The sequence below is a fragment of the Balaenoptera musculus genome, chromosome 2 (genome assembly GCF_009873245.2).
Source record: "Balaenoptera musculus isolate JJ_BM4_2016_0621 chromosome 2, mBalMus1.pri.v3, whole genome shotgun sequence".
NCBI classification, from domain to species: Eukaryota; Metazoa; Chordata; class Mammalia; order Artiodactyla; family Balaenopteridae; genus Balaenoptera; species Balaenoptera musculus.
Window position 1 is genome coordinate 145,456,614 of NC_045786.1, and position 16,089 is coordinate 145,472,702.

Genomic DNA, 16,089 nt, shown 5'->3' on the forward strand with positions numbered 1-16,089 from the left:
TTTGAAAAGTTAATGCCCTGGAATACATGATAAAGGTCTGTACGTGTTCTGTACATGTGGTTGGTTCCTAGCAGCCAACAGAAAGGGACATGGATGATATGATCCACTGAGTTTACAAGTTAAACAGACGATTGCTGAGGAGAAGTAAAGCTAGTACTGATTTTGAGGTAGAAAGAAATTTTTCCATGCATTATTATAAATTTTTATTAATATTCCTGTGGCAAGCTACAACATTCTTGCATTTTGCATTCTTGCAACATTCTTGTATTTCCAGATCCAGAGCTCTGGATACTGCATGATCAGAAATGAAAGACTTCAGATATACTGCAGTAACACCTGTGTTAACAACCAAAAAAGTATGGTAATGGCATATTTTTGTCAGAAATATTGATTCAAAACTAGAAATTATATCAAGGCCTAAGGTGATTATCCTTCATTTCAGAGAAAAGCGTTTATTATATAAGAAGTCAATAACTGCTGAAACTAATGTCAAGTAGGCCATACAGTGTTTTGCGAACTGCAGATCGTAATTCTTAAGTAGATCATGAAATCAGTTTAGGAGGTTGTACCCAATGTATTTTTTTAATGAAATGGATTAACATAGAATATAGCAGAATGGAAGCTGACCAGAGGAAGAGTGTATGTGTGTGTGTATTTGTGGTTGTGCTGTATCACAGTGTAAAATGTACTTGTCACCAGGATTGTGGTCCAAAACATTTGAAAGCCATTGTCATCAAACCATTAAAAGGGGCACAGCAGCATCTTGGGCATAGGGTCAGATTAAGGTTGACCTAGGCTTCTGAAGAGTCGGAGGGAGAGGTTAAGGAAACTCCAAGCAAAGGTGCCCACTGGAGACTTGGGCTAAGACTGAGGAGGGCAAGGACCCCAGCAAATGCACATGCTCCAAAAGCAGCACTTTTCAAAACCCGTGGCTGTCATGGAGACGTGGGAGAGGACGCATGGTGGGGTACATTTAAAATGTCATGAGTCATACCCTGAGATAACACGGACAAGGTCATAGAGGGGGGCCCGTTCCATCGTGTTCATTCTCCCACCAACATAAGCCCCTTCCCCAAATCAAGACCAGGCCTTCAGCTGGATGCCCTTTGGACCTACACTGTCCAGTACAGGAGCCATGAGTCACCTGTGGCTACAGAGCCATTGTAACGTGGCTGGTCCCAAGTGAGACGTGCTCTAAGTATAAAATACACTCCAAATTTACAAGAATGTAAAATGTCTCGTAAAGTTTTTAATACTGATTTATTGATTACATGTTGAAATGATAGCATTTTGGGTATATTGAGTTAAATAAAACATATTATTAATTCTACCTGTTTCGTTTCATTTTTGTAGTATGGCTGCTAGACATTTAAAACTTACATACGTGCCTCCTATTTGTGGCTTATGTTGTATTTCTGTTGGGCAGCACTGGTCTGGACTCTCCTTACGCTATCTCTAAAGTACCTCTTAAAGGACTATTTCGTAATTACTCTTAATCTTTTCTTTCCAGATCTTCCCACCTGCTTCTCAATCTTTGAAATGTCTTTAAGAGAGAAAGTCATTTTTTCTCTTAGTGACGAAATTCAAATGCACAGTTTGAGTTAATGTTTTAGTGGGGGTAGGTTTTTTCAGTAATTTTTCTATCAATCAAGTCAATAATTGGTCGAACCTTCCTTGGTTGTTTGGGTAAAGGTAATGGAAAGTGGGTTTCTCGTTTCCTAAGTTTTGGGGGATGGAATGATGGTACAAAAAGAGGGTAAAGTGATGGAAGACATTTGTGCCTGCCATTAATTTCACTCAGACTGCTGCCTGGGGACGGCTCTGCTATGGGAGATTTCTAGCTTTCAAGGGGGAAAAAAAGGCCTGATTTCAGATTATGCTTTGTTCCCTGGTGATTTGATAATTGCTGATTTCAATAACTGGCTTTTTTTTTTTCCTCCTCCTGAGCTCAATTTGGCTCTCAGTTTGGATTTCAAGAATTCTCCCCACTTATTTTTGACTATCAGGATCCCAACGAATTCAAAACTATATACCCTTTTAGATCCTTAATCGTAAGGGAAGGATCTAAAGCTTCCCTTACGATTAAGGATATAAAGCTGACTCTTTCCTCCGAGGTCCCATCTTAGGGGTCTGTTCCCACCATGCTGTCTGGGCACCTTCCCTCCCCAGGTCTCAGTGCTGACGCTGCCCCCTACTCCACCCCCATCCCCACCAGGGTGACCATAGGTCTCACTGAATTTTCAAGACTCCATATCTCAGACTCAACATTTAGGATTGAGCAAAGGAAAATACTAGTATAATACTTCCTGAGATTCTGGTTTTTGAAAGGAAAATAGTTATAGGCCTAATGATTGAAAGATGGTTTGAAACTGAGAATGAAGTGTTTGATCCATTTTAACTGTTAATGAGAATCAGTGTGGTTCCACCAACAAGAAAAAGCAATATTGATTTTTCTTCTCTCTGTGCCCTCCCCCCTAGGAGTTGCTCTGAGACCTACCGCATGCCAGTGATGGAGTACAAAATGAACGAAGGGGTTTCCTACGAATTCAAGTTTCCCTTTCGAAATAATAACAAGTGGCAGAGGAATGCCAACAAGGGGCCTCATTCACCTCAAGTCCCGTCCCAGGTGCAGAGTCCCATGACCTCGAGGCTGAATGCCGGGAAAGGAGATGGGAAGATGCCTCCTCCAGAAAGGGCCGCCAACATTCCTCGAAGTATCTCCAGTGACGGGCGCCCACTGGAGAGGCGGTGAGTGTGCCCCCCAAGCTTTTCTCTAAATCTCTGCCCCAAATTTAAATAGCACCAGGCCCATAAGCACTAGCTTTAGGTCTTCCCATATTTTACTAGAAATCAAGACTTAAAACTGAGATGCATGCACTAGTGGTTTTCAAAACATGGCAGCATTCCAAAGCCATCAGGATAAGTGAAGATGTATTCCAGCAAAGCATTCGGCTCTGTACAATGGTATTTGGGCTTTGCTCTTTCATTTTCATGGGGTATCAACAGAAATCATCACTGCACACTCAGTAGCCATGTGAACTAGAACTTGGCAGACTCTTTGAGGTGACATTGACCATATCATCATCTTTGACAGTCTTTGTCTTTTGGAGATGAGTGATACAACAGTGGCAAGAGAATGCAGGTTTTTGGTTGAGTGTCTGTGTTTGTGTCACTTTGTTAATAAAGAATTGTGAGAAGGGAAAGCCACTAGTATAGCACAAACCTATTTTACCACTGCTCTGAATGTAAAAGAAAATAGTGGATATGTTAAAACACTCAGTCCTGAGCAAAGTAAGCAAAAGGAGAGGGATTGAGGGATCCCAGAAAGTAACAAAACGAGGTTTGCTGTTAAATTGAAAGTCACAGTGGATTCCCTCACAGGTGATAACTGGTGAACTCTTCCTTAACCAGGATGCCCTAGCACTTTTGTCTCGAATTCACTGTAAAATGCAGCACTGTGAACTAAGAACCTCGGCCAAAAATTGAACTCGATAAAGTACTCTTAAAATGTGAATACAAATGGACTACATAATTTTAAATCATTGCACTGTAGATTCAGTTACCCCAAATTACCTAGGCTAATGAAGGAGACGGTTGAACTCAATGACCTGCTAGTGCCCTCCTAGAAGAAGCCAACTTCTTTCTGTCCATGCACTGTCCTTTCCCCACCACTGTGCTTGTCTTGATCACATCTCTGAGTGTTTTTGTGGCCCCCGCACTGCAGAGGGATCAGGAACCCTCAGAGCTGGTGGGGAGAAGTCTCTGTTCCAGGAGCTGCTGTGGGTAGAAGGAAGGTCTGTGGAGCCAAAATGTGAGCCTGACTCATCTGAGCCTCAGGAACCAGGTCCAGCAAGAACAGGGCGCCAAGGAAAACAGATCCCAGCTATGCTTCAGGAGTCATTGGTTCAAGTTGAGAGCAGAAAGTCGGAGATTTTAAAAACCACACAATGATGTCTTTTATCTTAAAAGACATAAAACATTGTCACTTAACTATTGCAGAAATACTAGAATACCATGTAGAAATAGTTTAATCACAACAGACAACCAAAAAAAAACCTAGTTGTCTTTCTAAAATTCCTCATGTAATACTGGGGATTTATTTACAGAGCCTTGCTATTTATCTCAATAAAGGATTCCTCTCCCAAAGTGGCTGCATTCCCATCTGGACTCCTCTTGCTTTCATTATTTTCGAGAAGGAAAAGCATCCAAGTGGTCGCTGAATAAATTCTTTGTTCTGCACATTCCAAACTTGGCTCCCTCTGAGGTGTGTGTTAACTGGAATTCATGATTTGGCCCACATTTGGAAGGATGAACCTAGGAAACCATTGTTTAGAGAAGGACCTTTTGTTCCTCTCAGTGCTATTTTCTTTCTCTCCAGGACAGTCATCAGGCTTTTATGAGTGAAATTGGATTTGTGTTATTTTCTTTATACAACAGTCCCTATAATAAAATAGCAGAATATATTTTGATTCCACGTCGAATTTAATTTCTGCAACAGAAACTAAAGCTTATTGCTGAACATACTGACCTCTGAAAGTGAAAATATTTTTTGTAGCTAATTATCCTCTTACGATGCAAGCAACTTTTAGTGCTGAAGACAACTCCATTTTTTCCAGATGGAGATCTTTGAGTTCTAGAGGTTCTTTTTTGTGGGTACTTGTGTCTGCCTTTCATCGTAACTCCACCCAGAGGAAAGGGAATCCGCGTGCTCTCCCTTTAAGACTAATAATAGCCCTGTGGCTCTCCAAGCTATAAGAGGAAAGTGACAGAAGTGAGGCTGCCAGTGGTTTTTTAACCTCTACTCACTTCCCTCTAAGGCTTCTTAGTTTCAGAGATCCTTAAGGACATTGGAGTAGGATTTAAGATCTTATGACAGAGGGCTTGTAAAATCTAAGCTTTACATTTTCAGGTTATTTGGCTCCTCTTCATTTTGAAAGGTGTGGTAATTAGACGGCTATTCTTTCATGAAAATTTAAGAGTTCGCTGTCCTATCCCATCATTCTTAACTTTTAGTAAAGCAATATTTCTTATTTAAGTTTCAACTTTGAGTCATAAATAGAAGGTACTATTTGAGAAACTTTGTATTGCTACTGTTTGCAGAATATTTGAGTATAGAATAGACTTGTGACCTTCATCGGGAATACTTCCAGATTCCTCAGATTCATACAGTGTACCTGGGAATATAATTTCCTCCATGAAACGTAGTAAAATATAACTAAAAAATTTAAGCATTCCCTTCATAGTCTTACTGAGAACAAACCACCTTACTGTGATGTGGAAGTGAGGCCCCTGGCCGGGCGCACCTCCTCCATCTGACTCTCCCCTTCATGCCAGCCCTGCCCTGGGTGCCATTTGCATTTGTACCTGGGCCATCTAGAGTGTGCTATGGACCGTTCAGATGAATCACAAATAGTCAAAACAAATGCCCAGGTCTGCCATTCCTTGAATCTTGCCTTACCAATAGTGGCATGAGCCCGATACTGAGACTAAAGGATGGTCCCTCGGTATCCGCGAAGATTGGTTCCAGAGCCCTCCATGGATACCAAAATCTGCACCTGCTCAAGTCCCGTAGTTGACCCTCACGTCCTCGGATTCAACCAATTGCAGATCGTAATCATAGTAGTGTATGTATTGAAAAAATCCCCGTAGAAGTGAACCTACGCAGTTCAAACCCATGTTGTTCAAGGGTCAGCTGTATTGCCTTTACATGGTTGGTTTGTTCCATTTATTTTTCTCCTCCAGTTTAGGCAAGTTGTGTTTAACTGTAGAGAAACCAGCTGTATTTAAGCTTAAGTTAGCAGCCGCCTCAAGCCTACTCTGCACGTGCTGCACAAATCTGCCTACTTCATTCACCACGGTTGGACCCAGCACGGTTCATTTTAGATGAAACCTGAATATACTGCTTGTAGAAACTTAATCTACTGCTTGTAGAAGCATAGATTTTCTTAAATGGTGTGCAGGATCCCAGAGTTAAAGGCCATTAGAAATAATTTTTTTAAAAAATACTTGTGGAACAGATTATCCTTTTTCCTTTAGTACCAAGGTCACGATTTTTGATCTACTAAAAGGTGTTGGTATTTGGAGTTTCTAACAAGAATTATTTCACTGAATTGTGCTCTCTGTACATTGTTAAGAGAAACTGAGGCAGTAAGAACAGATGGCGCATTTGCCATCTAAGTAGAAAAAAGTCTGATTTGATTGGGTTTAAATACAGGAGCTTTATGCTCTCTAAGTGGCCTTTCAAGTACAGAATTTTATGGTATTTGTGGGAGTAGTTCTTATTGACAGAATTAATATTTAACAAAAATAGGTAATATGAGGCAATCACTCTTCTGGCCTCAAATTTATCTAGAGTGTAAGGGTAGGACTGAAATAAAAATAGCTGGCTAGGGCTTCCCTGGTGGCGCAGTGGTTAAGAATCTGCCTGCCAATGCAGGGGACACGGGTCCGAGCCCTGGTCCAGGAAGATCCCACATGCGGCAGAGCAACTAAGCCCATGTGCCACAACTACTGAGCCTGCGCTCTAGAGCCCGCAAGCCACAACTACTGAGCCCGCGTACCAGAGCCCGTGCTCTGCAACAAAAAAAGCCACTGCATTGAGAAGCCCGCACACCGCAACAAAGAATAGCCCCCATTTGCCACAACTAGAGAAAGCCCGTGCAGAGCAACGAAGACCCAACACAGCCATAAATAAATAAATAAGTAAGTAAGTAAGTAAATAGCTGGCTATAGTACATTGAACTTAACACATTACTGTGTTTAAACATAATGTGGGATCAGTAATAAAACCCTGATCTGGGTTAATATGTTCAGAAAAGCTTAACTATTTCAGAGGCTTTGCATAAACAACAGGCATGTTGGCACACAAAGGAATTTTCCTTTCTCTTTTTTGTAGATGAAATATTTCCAGGCTTTATATAAATGTTTAATGTCAGATCTTACTGAACCATGATACTTTTGCATTTTACCTGGATACCATACTATTCCCCTTTCCCTGCTGTATTTGGCGCTCAGCAGCTGGATGGAGTGTTGGTTCCTTTACGGAGTTACAGCTGGCTACACTTGCAGCCTCCCTAATGCCGCCCTCCTCTGCAGACACAGCTGCACCATACAGAGCATGAAGATTGTGCTGGAGGATACTGTTGAAACAAACGAAAAGAGTTCTCCTCTCAGCATAATTAGTTGCGTGTCCATTCTTTTTTGGGGGCGGGGCATGCCATGTTGCATGCAGGATCTTTTTTTTTTTTTTTTTTTAATTTATTTTTGGCTGTGTTGGGTCTTCGTTTCTGTGCAAGGGCTTTCTCTAGTTGCGGCAAACGGGGGCCACTCTTCATCGCGGTGCGCGGGTCTCTCACTATCACGGCCTCTCTTGTTGCGGAGCACAGGCTCCAGATGCGCAGGCTCAGTAGTTGTGGCTCACAGGCCTAGTTGCTCCAAGGCACGTGGGATCTTCCCAGACCAGGGCTCGAACCCGTGTCCCCTGCATTGACAGGCGGATTCTCAACCACTGCGCCACCAGGGAAGCCCCATGCAGGATCTTTTAACCACTGAACTTCCAGGGAAGTCCCTCAATCTTTATTTTCAAGGAAGTGTTTTCTAGGTTTATTTCGAACAGGTTCTGTGTTAATAATCCTCACGGTGTCATTTTCTGTTTTCAGACAAAGCCAGCACACATTTATTCTTTACTCTTCCTTTGTTTGGAATATTAGCTGTGGCTAGAAGTTGCATGACTTGTTCTTTCAAATACTGCCCTCCTGGATCATAGTTGTTTGAGTTGACATGAGGACCTTGACTCATGGAATTCTTGAGTTTCATTGGGGTTGCTCAGACTGCATCCCCATTGACTGCTGTATTTCCAGAGCCACTGGATGTTGTGGGCTTCGGCGTATCCGGTACCTTTTGCCATTCCCTCCTCTTTCAAGCTCCTCTTCCTTATCTTCCAAAACTTTCCTCCTGATTTTTTTTTTTTTTTTTTTGGTCAGTTCTTTGCATTTGTCTTATCCCCCCCAAATGCTGTGTCCCCCATGACTCCTTCCTCATTTTTCTTTTAATCCCCTACTGTGCAATATCTCTGAATAGTTTATTTGTTTTAGTAACCTCAGCCATCATCTGTATGTGGGCAGTTCCTGGATAGTACACATTTGGTCTTGACCTCTTCTTTACTTTTCATATGCATATGCCCGTCTTCCTCCTGAATATCTGCACTTGAATGTCACACCAGTGTCCCAGACTCACCAGTCCAAACTGACTTCAGCCATACTCCTGCCCGTCCTCCACCTCTTCCTTCTCACGTGTTGCCCATCTTGGTGAAGGGCTTTGGCATTCTGCCCAGGTAGCCAGAGCAGAACTAGAATTCATAATTGCCCTCCTGCACCCTCATCCCCGTCTCCACACCCATTTAGTTGTCAAGTTCTGCCCTTCGGTTCAGTCCCTCATGTAAGCATCCTCCTTGTCATTGCCTTAGGGGCTCTCGTTTCACACTTAAGATTTTTCTGGCCAGAACAGCCTCCCACTTTCTCCCTGTCCGCGCTGCATACTGCACAGGACGGCCTAATACAAAGGGAATTGCTCCTCAGGCCCTGCCTTTCATCCTAGCCTTCCGCACAGCCTTCAGTATCAAGTCCACCTCCCGCTGTGGATTTACTGACTTGCCTTTGTCTTTCCCAGGCTCTAGGCTTGTAAGTGACTCTCTGCTGCCAGGTTTTCTCTTGATAACCTTTATACCTGCAGCTCCACTTGATCTGCCTTCTACCCCATCCTTCAGCAGCTTAACAGCTGCTGGTATTTTAACACCAAGCCCAAGCCTCACCTTCTCTGAGACGTCTCCTCCCATCTCTGCCTTCATTGCCCATCCTGGGAATTTTCATATTGCTGCCTGTCTGCTTCCTTCACAGAATTTATTATACTTCATTTTAATCTTATGGGTCCATTTTTCCAATTTAAGGTAGCCTGTCTTATTCATCATCGTATCCCAAGGACCAACCACTGATTCTGGCATTTTAATAGGCTTGCAGTGAATTTTTTTAAAACTTCATTAGTTAAACCAGTAAGCAAAAAAACTTAAAGAAGTAGGAACAGAAGTAAATCAATTTGGGAGAAAATAGTTGGGTTTTTTTTTTCTTTTTTTTTAACTTTTTTTTACTGTTGTAAAATATACATAACATAAAACTTACCATTTGGACCACAGTTCTGTGGCATTATGTATGTTTCCATCGTTGTGCAACCACCACCAACATCCATCTCCAGAACTGAAACTCTGTGTCCATTAAACAATAACTCCCCCTCTCCCCAGCTCCTGGCTGTTACCTTTCTATTTTCTGTCTCTGTGAATTTGACTATTCTTGGTACCTCACATAAATAGAAACTTTATGTAAGTGGAATCATACAATATTTGTCCTTTTGTGACTAGTTTATTTCACGTCAGTGTAATGTATTCAAGGTTCATTCATGTTGTAGCATATGTCCAGTTTTCCTTCTTGCTTATTAGCTCAAGCTGCTATAACAAAATACCATAGATTCAGTGACTTAAACAATGGACGTTTACTTCTTACAGTTCTGGAGTCTGGGTATTCCAAGATCAAGGTTCCAGGACGTGTGGTTCTTGGTGAGGACCCTCTTCCTGACTTGTAGAAAGCGCCTTCTTGCTGTGTCCTCACACGGCAGAGAGCTCTGGTTTCTTCCTCGTCTTATAAGGGCACTAATCGCATCATGGGGGCTCCACCCTTATGACCTTATCTTAACCTAATTACTTCCCAAAGGCCCCACCTCCTAATGTCATTACATTGGGGATTAGGACTTCAAGATATGAATTTGGGGGTGGGGGGAGTCATTAAGTCCATAACCTTTCCCTTTTTTTAAGACTGAATAGTATTCCATTGTATGTATGTACCACATTTTGTTGTCCATTCATCCATCAATGGACAGTCAGGTAAATCAGTTTATATTTTATTTATTTATTTTTAACCATAAACTGCCTTTATTCGAACAATTTTACTCTTATTGTGTACAAGTTGCCTGATGAAAACAGAACAGTAACTGAGTCATTACCATCAACGAAACTAAATCTAGTCCTGTCTTCAGCTCTAAGAGAACAAAAAGAAAGGCTCTAGCTCATTGGCTCATGTATCAAAGAGACTTATTTCCTCACCAGCCTCTTATATCGCATAAGACAAATCCTTCTCCTGACACTTCACAGCAAAAAGTAACTCCTCCCCAAACAAAACTCCTACCTCTAAATCATTATGTACATTTTACATTAAAAAATATCTCAAAGAACTATGATGCATTTTAAAAATTAGGTTGATATTTTTGCCTTGTTTACTTTGATTTTTTTTTCACACACACACACTGTATTTTATTTTTACAAGAGATAAATAGACTGACACCAAGCATTGTAAATGGATGACCACAACAAAAGCAACAATGATTGCAATTACCAAACACGAAACACACTCATACTATGTCATAATATTGACATTCAGTCCAGTAATCCTCCACTGTAACAGCTCCTTTACTTCGCAGTGAAAACTGATTTGTATATTCTTTGCCTCTGAGTCCTTGTGGGATTTTTTTTTTTTAATTCAAACAGAAAGTCACAAAAATTATAATCATCCTCATCAGTTCACTCAGTCCCATGTAATTAATTTTTCTTTTCATCTTGATCTTTTGTTAGCACTTTTATGAGCTCATCAGTTTTTCATTAGAGTTCTGAAAATGCTTATTCATTCAGTTCAGCAGTACAGTTACCAGAAACCTGTACTTGTCAGAGTCTTTTCTATGAATTCCTTGAAGATGCACCCCTTTTATAGAAACATATTTGCAAAAGCATCAGAGTACACCCAGAACTGTCTGTAAATGACAAAAGACTTAAAAATGACCACAGTTAAAGATTTGATGAAAGTTCATAATAGAGCAATTGACAAGGAAATTTAGTTATTTCTGAGATATACATATTAAAGTAATAACTAGAATTATGACTTATAACATTATACCAGAACATATAAGATTTTTAGAAATTTCATGTAGTGTCTGAAACATTTATATTAACATATTTCCATACAAATAACCCAATGAAAGTTTAGTATTAGTTGTTTTGTTTGTTTGTTGTTTATACTGCAGGTTCTTATTAGTCATCAATTTTATACACATCAGTGTATACATGTCAATCTCAATCGCTCAAAATCAGTTTATTTTTATAAAATTAAATGACACATAAAAGTGAAACATGCTTTAATCCGATAAAGCTATAGAATTGAAGCTTAGATTTAAGTAGAATTCTTTGCTTTTTGTTGACTAAGTTTAGAATACTCCTATTTTAAAAGTATATTGTGGGTAAAGCTGTCTAAAATTCATAGTGAAAAGTGAGTTGTTCTTGATTGAATTTCCTCTAATTGGTTTCAGTTAGGTTGAAACTGAATTATGGCATTTTATTTGTCAGCCAAGTTAAGGTAGAAAAGCAGAGGGCTGTACTTGACTTAAACTCACCGAGCTCTTAAACCTCTTTCTCCCCAACTCTTCAAAGGAGTGAGTGTACTCTGGCATCTACATTGGGGTCAGAGTTTAGATAATTTGCAAGTTCACACTTTTAGATTAGAGAACAAAGGTGTTTCCTTTTTAAGCATTCAGGAAATGGGCACAGTGGCCTGAGCCTGGCACACCTCCCAGTTCCCTTTCTTTTATAAACTCTAGAGTGAGCCAGGGAATGAGACCAGGGTGCGCCCATGTGGTCCCCAGCTTAGGCTCTTGAATTGCTTCATCGTTCCTTGGGCCTTGAAAGTAGCTGCTTTGCACTCCACCCAGGGAAATGTTCCAGGGGGCTCCTCCTTGCAGCGCCACCAGTGTTTTACTGTAACCCGCCCAGAAGTTCCCAGGTGTGCCAGGAGTGCAGGCTCTGCCGTCCAGGGGCCTTGACTGGCATCCTGGCCCCACCCCTTGGGAGTGATGCGATGGTGGGAAGTTCCTGATCCCCTCTACACTTCAGCATCGCCAGGAATCAAACGGGCCACTAGCCCCACCTCTCAGAGTCAGCATGATGATTAACTAAGGTAATATAGTTACTCTGTGTTCAACCCGAGCTCTTAGGACAGGCCTGGCACACGGTAAGGCTTAGAAAATGGTAGTCCCTGTTTGTCTTTGGTGTCATTTTGTAGATGCTCTTCTACACACAGCTACATGGAAGTCAAAGAGAGCTAGTTGCAATGGGGTGCTTAGGGATATGGGTAGAGCTGACCAGACTGGACCGACGAGTCAGTTTGCAGCCTAATGCAGGTCACGTCAGTGCGTTTCCAAGGAGCAAGTTGTGCTGTCTTCAGCGCCAGCGTCCTGGTTAACCTCGGTGAGACGGAGAGGCCGAGTTCAGGAGGGCTGCTGTGCTGGGAACAGTCATGGTGAGCAGGTGTAGGAGATACTGCAAAAACCATCCATTGAATTAGAATAGACTGAGAGGTGATCTGGTAGAAAGCCATCGTGTTATGGGAAGAGGATGAGGTGGCAGCTGGGCACATCGTTCTGCGTGTCAGTAAGGAGCTGTCCTCCTCCGTGCATCCAGCAGCAGGGTCTTGCCCCCTTAGCCCTTTTTTTAAGGGAGTGCCGCATTAGGACCACCCAGGGAGGCCTGGCCTGGTCCCACCTTATGGGAAGGGTCTAAAGGCCCACAGTGGCCCTGGGGCTTCCTCCAAAAGCACCCCCTTGTCCACCCCCTGACACCTGACACGGGGAAGGCCTTCCCAGAAGCCAGATCTACTATGGGTCCTGCCGTAGCCCTCCCCTCATGGAGAAGGCAACAGGAGTCTTAGGCCCTTTTGTTTTTTTTTTTTTTTTTTGGATGACCACAACAAAAGCAACAATGATTGCAATTACCAAACACGAAACACACTCATGCTATGTCATAATATTGACATTCAGTCCAGTAATCCTCCACTGTAACAGCTCCTTTACTTTGCAGTGAAAACTGATTTGTATATTCTTTGCCTCTGAGTCCTTGTGGGATTTTTTTTTTTTTAATTCAAACAGAAAGTCACAAAAATTATAATCATCCTCATCAGTTCACTCAGTCCCATGTAATTAATTTTTCTTTTCGTCTTGATCTTTTGTTAGCACTTTTATGAGCTCATCAGTTTTTCATTAGAGTTCTGAAAATGCTTATTCATTCAGTTCAGCAGTACAGTCAGTTACCAGAAACCTGTACTTGTCAGAGTCTTTTCCATGAATTCCTTGAAGATGAAACCCTTTTATAGGAACATATTTGCAAAAGCATCAGAGTACACCCAGAACTGTCTGTAAATGACAAAAGACTTAAAAATGACCACGGTTAAAGATTTGATGAAAGTTCATAATAATGCAATTGACAAGGAAATTTAGTTATTTCTGAGATATACATATTAAAGTAATAACTAGAATTGTGACTTATAACATTATACCAGAACATATAAGATTTTTAGAAATTTCACGTAATGTCTGAAACATTTATATTAACATATTTCCATACAAACAACCCAATGAAAGTTTAGTATTAGTTGTTTTGTTTGTTTTTTTTTTTTTTATACTGCAGGTTCTTATTAGTCATCAATTTTATACACATCAGTGTATACAAGTCTTAGGCCCTTTGCCTGATGAGGGCACATCAGCCATATGGACACGTTTATCATTAGGAATTTAAATAATTCTCAGGGGTAAAAAGGGATATCCCGCTGCCTTATATTTGAAACCACTGACATTTTTCTTTAAGATTTGTTGATTGCACAACACGTGTGTAAACGTGTGCGAATGCGTGATAATGAGACAGGTGAGCTACCTAGACCCACGCCCACAGTCAGCAGTGTGGAGTCTCCCCGGAAGCCTCTTGTGCAGAGCCCGGGACAGTGAGTGGTGTGACCGAGGTCTCCTTCCACCCGTGGAGCTCCCTCCGTATGGTGACAGGGTGGCCGTCTGGGACCCACCTATCATTGAAGTGCTTGCCGGGAAAAGTGGGTTTAGTCTCCTTTTTACCTGCAGGAACGATTGTCGTGAAATAATGAGATTGGCAGAGTGTCCTGGGGGCGGTCAGCAGAGTTGAATTGATCTCTTCACCCGAGGTGTATGTGTGTCTCTGGCCACTGGGCTCTCGGCTGGTGACTCGTACCACCGGAGGGCTTGCTGGACGCTGCTTCAGGCCACATGAAGATGGCCCTGGACCATTTGCTCTGGACCCACCTCCTTAGGATCTGCAGGCTCCTTTTAAGGAGCAAGCACCAATACACAAGGAGGGGTGGCAGGGGAGGTGGTTGACTCATATACCGTGGCCCTGCTAGCAAGTTCACTGCCGTCTCCCCACCAGTCCCCACTCCTGGGGAGAATCGGAATCCAGCCTGATTAAATAGCCTAGAGGCTCCCAATCTCTGGCTTTTGGTTTGACTCTTCTAGTTTCCCATTATATTTAGAAAATGACAAATGACGATGGCAGCTGAATGGCACGTACGCCAGGCTCTGTTCAGAGTCTCTTATGTGAGTTTTCTCAGTTAATCCACCCAACAGCCCAGTAAGTTGGTGGCTCTTTCCCCCTTTTACAGATAAGGATGCCCGGGGATAGAGAGATGAAATCGTTTGTGCAGAGTCCTGGCTGGTTAGTGGTGGAGCTGAAATTAACACCAAGGCCACCAGACTGCGGAGCCCCTACCTTCGCCACCATGCTGCAGGGATGAAGCCTACCACCATATATAGATGGTGCTCAAGAAATACTTCCCAGATGAACGCATGCATGTTTGTAGGCTAAGGGGGCCCAGCCACGTGTGCTGCAGTCAGGGCCAGCTTCAGGTGTGTAGCCTGTGTAGCTGCACAGGGCCACACGCTTAGCAGGGTTCAGTGTTCTGCTTGAAATTTGTAATACGTTTGAACAAGGAGACCCAGAGTTTCATGTTGCACTGAGTCCCACAAATGATGTAGCTGGTCCTGTCTGCAACCCATTTTAATGTTCTGTTCTGTAGAGTCACCCTTAGATATAAAATTGGCTCTTCTCAAGAGGCACCCATGATGTGTGCCAGGCTGTGGATCTCCAACAGCTTGCCAGCAGCTGGGAGATGATGATCCGTTATCTCGGTGGGTGTGATGAGTTGCTGTATTTCCCTAACTATGCAAGAGTTATTCTTTGTTGTAAATTGATCTCGTCACAGGAGGTTCATCAGAACAGGACTTGCATGGTCCAGTCGGAATAGCTGATAGGGATTGCACGGTCAGAAAGCCAGGAATGGCTCTGGTTCACAAAGTTAGGAAGAGATGAAACAACAGGGGGATGGGGTGATTGATGATGAATAGAATACAACTTGTTCAAACTCTAGTCTGGATACAGCACCCAAATGACATTACCTTGAGTCATTTTAGAGAATTTTTTTAAAACAATTCTGGAAGAATCCTGGTTGATAAGCATTGCTAAAGACAGACTTTGACTGGATCCTATTCCCTGGGTGAATAGTGTTTTAATTGCTAAGTTGTGGTAAAATGCTGTGCTTAGTTATGGACTCGGATATCTAATTCGTCAGTCATTGCTGCTCTTTGAAATCCTCTCGGTTGTTCTTGCCGTCATTCCGCTGTCTGCACTTGAGTTACAGAGGGCCTTATCTCCTTGGACACATCCAAGCAGTGCTGTCACTTTGGAGTAAAAAGCAGGAAACAGAGGCATAATTAAACCCATACATAAATACTCAGGAAAGAAAAATTTAGCATCAGTTACTCGGATACTGAGAGTTCCTTATCCATAAATTGATGTCACAGTCTCAAGAGATCAATTTAATAAGAGTCTATCAATGTTAACATCGTATGTGTAGTTCTGTGAGTTGAGTCATGGGAAGGGTATGGTGGGGGACAGGGGTTATTTTATTAGAAATCTGGGGGGTTTTTGGCGCTTCTCTTCTCTCTTTTATCCTGACGTGAGGAGGCTTCTGGAAAAATGAAGAACTGATATTGATCTTGGACCATCTCTTCCTAATCCATCCCGTTCAACTCTTTGTTTTCATTGCAGTGAAATGTGCTGCATATAAATGGAAAGCTGACATTGAGTGCAGTCCTGCAGACTATGAGAGTATTGTCTGTCGAGCTGATGATCATGACTTTTTCAAT

General features: G+C 42.2%; 1 protein-coding gene across 7 annotated transcripts in view; it reads left to right on the forward strand.

The window, feature by feature from the left end:
• Window positions 1–16,089, forward strand: part of SIPA1L1 (signal induced proliferation associated 1 like 1) — a 375,846-nt gene that overhangs the window by 306,190 nt on the left and 53,567 nt on the right. For all 7 annotated transcript variants that reach the window (XM_036842740.1, XM_036842743.1, XM_036842742.1 and 4 more), the window contains one exon: window positions 2,479–2,748. In XM_036842740.1, coding sequence (XP_036698635.1) covers window positions 2,479–2,748 — 270 coding nt within the window. The remainder of the gene's footprint in view (window positions 1–2,478; window positions 2,749–16,089) is intronic.